At 35.7% G+C, this 5,464-nt stretch overlaps 1 protein-coding gene across 1 annotated transcript; it reads right to left on the bottom strand.

Annotated features, from left to right (window-relative positions):
* Positions 1-621: 621 nt before the first annotated feature.
* Positions 622-2,303, bottom strand: LOC103847731. The gene is made up of 6 exons (XM_009124814.2): positions 1,933-2,303; positions 1,730-1,847; positions 1,331-1,542; positions 1,204-1,231; positions 1,016-1,124; positions 622-901 (listed from the first exon to the last, which is right to left on the bottom strand). The coding sequence occupies exons 1-6, from the start codon at positions 2,209-2,211 to the stop codon at positions 820-822; spliced, it is 828 nt and encodes a 275-aa protein (XP_009123062.1). The 5' UTR covers positions 2,212-2,303; the 3' UTR covers positions 622-819.
* Between the last annotated feature and the right edge of the window lie 3,161 nt (positions 2,304-5,464).

Here is a 5,464-nt window from a genome sequence, read left to right as displayed (position 1 = left end):
GTAATTATGTAACTTATTTTAATAATAAATAATTAAACAAAAATGATAGAAAGTATACAGATTGTTAGAAAATCTTCATTATTTAAAATCATTAATTACCATATATATTAATCTTTTTAGGTAATTCCGTAGGTTTTATTAAAGAAAAAAATTATATTTGATAAATGAATGGTCCATAATGGACATACTATATAATATAACATTCTCTAGCAATTTAATTTTGGACTAACAAAATTCTTAATTGATTCTAAAGCCATCACGTAAACAAAATTAACATTCTAATTACGTGATAACTCAGCAGGACACTTTTTAAATTAATACAAACTACATGTAATAAATTTTAAAATATTTCTCTATTAATATATAGGGGATATAAAAATCAAGATTCAATTTGTAAATAAGGTGTTAAAAATAAGTTAAAATTATGAATATACTTTTTTGAAATTTAAGGAAATACTGTTCACATCCAACTATTAACAAATTTAACGTTAATTTTGATATTTCCTTCAAAATGAGAGGCAATTGGAGATGATCTAGTCTTACTGTTTTTCTTTAACATAACTTCTGTTTAAAGTTTTACGTTTTCAGTTCAAGCGCACTGTCTATGTAGTTATTTACGAGAATCAAAGAACAAATGATAATTCAAGTAAATTAAAGTACAGTTCTGATCACACACTTTTTTACACTATTTACACAAGCAATGAGCCAATGATAGTAGTAACTAAAATAAAAGTCACACCAACACAACACAGAAACATAAACCATGTGAAAGTGGAGAATCATCCCTGCTTTCATCGCATTAGACCTCTTATACAACTTTCAGAGAGCCCTAAGAACAACTTTGCTTGTTGCATGAACACCCTTAGCAGCTATCTTCAACGCACCACGAGCTTGATATAACCTGAAATTAAACACCAAAATGCTACATAACTCGAACGCAGTTGATCCCAAACCAGTTGCATAGTATTTGTGTTTCAAAATATCTTAGAAACACCAGCAGAAGAATCAGTCATACCCTCCAAAAGCAAGTCCCCATGTAGAAAACGTGTAGAACATTTTCCCAGCATGCCATATATCCACTACCCTCCCTACCTTGCTCAGAGCACTAACTTCTTGCGCCAGAACTGCAGAAGACCGAGAAGGCACGTGCATAAGAAAAAGAACTTTGAAATGATTCACAACTATCAAAGAGAGTAAACTTACTCTTTTGAAGCTCTTCAGGTTTGAGAATCTGCAGTTTTTAAAATAAGTAGCCAAAGTGGATTATGAGATCAAAGTAGCGAAATCCAAAACACATGCTCAAAAAAAGAAACTAGGATATACAATATACCTTGGCTTTGGGGTTTGACATGATGCATTTTGCTAAAAAGTGTGCAACAGCATCAACCACATGTTCCTCATTCACAACAATGTAATGGTCGTTATCAATGGCGCTTTTTTCCTCGACATTGCTAGGGATCATGTCGTCTGTTACCAAGACCCACCAGCTTGGTTCTTGATGATCAATCTCTATAAGAACTTCAACAGTCTGTACATCATCTTCTGCAAAAATAAACCAAGCAGATTGGATGAATTAAATTTGAGACTACACACACACCTTTAAACGATTAACAAGATTTCAACTATTATTTAGAAATCATCAAACAATTTCATCTGGAATTTTAAACCCAATGATTCAATAACATATTCTGGAATCTCAAAAGCAAACGAAAGTTCATAAATATTAAACCTGTAGGCTCTTTGAAGGGAAACTGATTTTGAGTTCCATGAGACAAAGCTTGCCTTAGACTTTCTAATCGAGCCAAGAAGTCCCTCGAAGTAACCATCGACACAAGCCTCGCATAGATCTGGTTCGTAATTTCAACGAATTCGTAAGAAAATCCCTAAAAAAAATTATTGAAGAAAAAGTGGAAATCAATTCGTTACGCTTACGTCTTTAGGGCAATCGTGCGACAACGCAGCGGATTCAGCGAGAGTCTCAAAGAGCTTAAGATTCGCTTCAAGCAAGGTCCTGAGACGGAGATTCTCTTGCCGAAGAGCTTCTATTTCTCGATCTCGTGGATCGGTGATCGGATTCGTTGACTCGTCGTGATTCTCGCCTTCGTCGCTGTGATGGTTGTGGTGGTGGTGGTAGACTTCCACGGCGGTCCAAGCTACGTCCGCCACCTCCAGCACCGTCTTTGTAACCTCCATCGCGTGGTGACCCGCCATGTTTGATTGATGATTTTCTTCGGTCTTCTCGTTCTCGAATTTTAGATATGATTTGTTTCGTTTCGGATTGTATCTAAGAGAACTACTTGTTGTTTACGTGTTTAGAAACGACAAGCAACACATAAAATACTTTTTTAAGTTTTATTTCGAAATACGACCCTTATCTATTACGTATTTTTTTTTTTTTTATAACATCACTTTATTACTTAGTTAGAATGTAAATAGTCTACATGAATCAAATTAGTTATTGTTCTTGGGACATATGTATGAAAACGAAAAGAGACATCTTCCATTCTGTTTTTTGCTAACTTATCAGCCACCTTATTTGCATCTCTTCCTATCCATTGGCATTTAATCCTTTGAAATTTACCCATCCATGCTCTGATCTCTCTTATCCAGTTGTAATAAGAGAAATGAAGCTGTTGGCCGTTGATAATATTTACTGCTTTCTGACAATCACTTTCAATTATAAGCTGATTGATGCCTAAACTCCAACAGTGTTGTAGCGCCATTAGTATTGCTTGTAATTCACTCTCCAAAGCACTATGCGTTCTTCTACCAGTTGCTTGTACTGATCCTTTATAAACTCCATCACTATCTCTAATGATCCAACCTGCCGAGCTAGCTATTTCTGTATTGATAAATGATCCATCAGTGTTGCATTTACTCCACCCGTATTGCGGTCGTTTCCAATTATGCACTCCTATTGGATTCTTCTGAGAGTACTGTGATCCTCTCCCGTGCATATCACCTTGCCCATTTTGTCTCCATTCCATAGCATCATTCTTTGCAAATCGTAGTAGTGAGCCCCAATTTGTATCTTTATTTTGAAATATGAGAATATTTCTACTCTTCCAAATCCTCCATAAGATCCATAGAGGAAGATCTTGAAAATGGTGTAATTGTGATGAGAGGCAGCTTTCCAGACATTCAGATACTTTATCTTCCAACGATGAGGAGGAGCTATTAATTATCCTATTTGAAATACCCGAAGCTCTCCAGATACGTTTAGCGTATGGACATTCAAAGAATAGATGATCCTCTATTTCTTCATATTTCTAATATTCTCTCATTTAATTTATGTTTATCCTTTTTGTCGCCTAGTCCTGACTTTCCTTCGATATGAAAAAATTTAAATGGGCTTTACCGTTGATGGACTAACCCCTTTTCTACCCTATCTATATCTTCTTTTATTTTAAACCCCGATTCGGCCCACTCAATCACTAAAATAGAAAAAACTTATAAGAGAAACCGCATTTATGAACATTTTTTTGGATTTTTTGGCATTAATATTTAAAATTTTATATCGAATTTTAGAATTTTTAACAGAAGATCATATGAACTAATAACACAGTAAAACAACACAACATAAACACAAAAAGAGAAAGAAAAAGCAACATTAATGGAACCATGGGACAATCTAAAACATAAAGCACGAGTCAACTTGATTATAGCCGAGGAAACCACTTTGTCGAGAACACATCATTGCCAAATGGGTTCGGAGCCTTTGATAACACATGAGATCTTGTTCAGTATATGTTGACTTGCCCAAAGCGCTGCTCCAATAAATTGACACCGAAACCGCGCAGCTCAAGAGTAACCGATTGAACCTACAACCACCGAAAGCAGGAGATAGGAACCCCGAAGCATCAGATCCCCACCTCAACTGGAAGCTCTTAATGCGCTTCTAGATTGATGCATGGTGATACTAGATTGCATTAGTGAATTGGTCTAAGTCTGTTGTGGTCCAATGTTTGTACCCATGATTTGGTGAACTGAATGTGATGTTGAGCCAAAAACATTTGTATATGATGTTGAAATAGGCACTAAATGCACCTAACTCAATCCGGCCTTAGAGGATGGATTGATCAAGAAACTGGTTGTGAGATGGACTTGTAATGGAGTGAAGTTGATGGAGATGGATTGATGAATAGATCTGGTTGCTAAATGCTTGAATAAGAACCAATGGAGATGGGAAATAACACTTGGTTGTATAACCAACTTGCTACTTCAATGGATGGTGAGATGTCGTGTAGATGGTATGGATTCAAGCTATTTGTTCATATGAACACTCAGCAAAAACAAAGAGATGGGGATGGAGATCAAGGCTGATTGAATCACACAATCGATGGATTTTGTGTAACCACAAGCTCTATGGAAATAAGTTTGATATAACACGATTTTCTCTCAAGATTGTTTCACATAACTCTGTAAAGACTTAAGTATAGTTGCTAGGTGAAAACTGACTCATATATTTCATAAAGGTTAAAAGATACAAGACTGCTTATAAGGGCTTATATAATCACCAATGCAGTTGTGCCCTTCTAGAGGTCTTTGAAGCAAATTTATTACATGACTCAATATTAGGACCTAGTGAAAGCAAAGGCTAAACAATGCCTTTCAAATTAAAATAAAGAAAAGACTCAAAACCTGCAAGACAAATCAAGTAAATCAAAATATATCAAGTAATAAAATGTGCTTGCCTTAGTTACCTCTTGATAGATTTCAAAAACAAGTAGCCGTTGGAATGGGAGGCAAGCTGAAGTATGAAGTGTTGTCATTTGGAGCATGTCTTTTTTCCTTGATGCACACCGTTTCAGTTAAGCAGAGAGATGGTAAACAAGGAAACCATCTCTTTATGGGGAATGATTGAAAATAGGATACCATCATCTCTTGGACCGTCTTGTATAACATAAGGTGGGTCTTCTTTAGCTTCTGATAAATTCTCAGTCTGGTAAGGCGGTTGGTGATGTCTTCTAAGTTAGAGTTTTCTAAGTTAGAGTTGGTGTTGGCCTTGACAAACAAACCTTCAACAGCTTCATAGAAACTTGCAATCACTCCCTTAGTTTTTGATCTTGGTCTTGGTCCTTGTCTAAAAGTAGGAATGTTGATATCTGGTTCTATGATGATGCCCAAAATCAATCATCTTCCCCATAGCGTCTCTGACATTTTTCCAGGCTCTAAACAAAACATATATCAATGTTTTTTTCTTTATCATATCGTCGAGCTCCATCTACCACCAGTGTATAATTGACCTCATCTCTGCCATAAACACTTGACCTCAACTCCGCCGCACGAGCACCTTCATATACAGCTTTCCTTTACACATCGATTATTTATCTGTTTTTGTTCGCTTTAACTTTTTTTTTATAGTATTTATCGTTTTCTTTTATCTGATAACACGTGTCTGAAATCAAAGACAAATTATTCACTTTTTTCATTTAATATGTGATGTATCATACCAATTGCACTA

This window comes from Brassica rapa, chromosome A10 (assembly GCF_000309985.2).
Source record: "Brassica rapa cultivar Chiifu-401-42 chromosome A10, CAAS_Brap_v3.01, whole genome shotgun sequence".
In the NCBI taxonomy this organism is placed as follows: domain Eukaryota; kingdom Viridiplantae; phylum Streptophyta; class Magnoliopsida; order Brassicales; family Brassicaceae; genus Brassica; species Brassica rapa.
The sequence above is the reverse complement of the archived record's forward strand: the minus strand, read 5'-3'. Positions and strand labels throughout refer to the sequence as shown.

Excerpts from the sequence above, each read along its gene's own strand:
- LOC103847731 (XM_009124814.2), bottom strand. The coding sequence starts at position 2,211 with ATGGCGGGTCACCACGCGATGGAGGTTACAAAGACGGTGCTGGAGGTG. Across the intron at positions 1,543-1,729 it reads TCCCTTCAAAGAGCCTACAG|AAGATGATGTACAGACTGTT; the intron begins GTTTAATATTTA and ends TTATTTTTGCAG. Across the intron at positions 1,125-1,203 it reads ACCTGAAGAGCTTCAAAAGA|TTCTGGCGCAAGAAGTTAGT; the intron begins GTAAGTTTACTC and ends GGTCTTCTGCAG.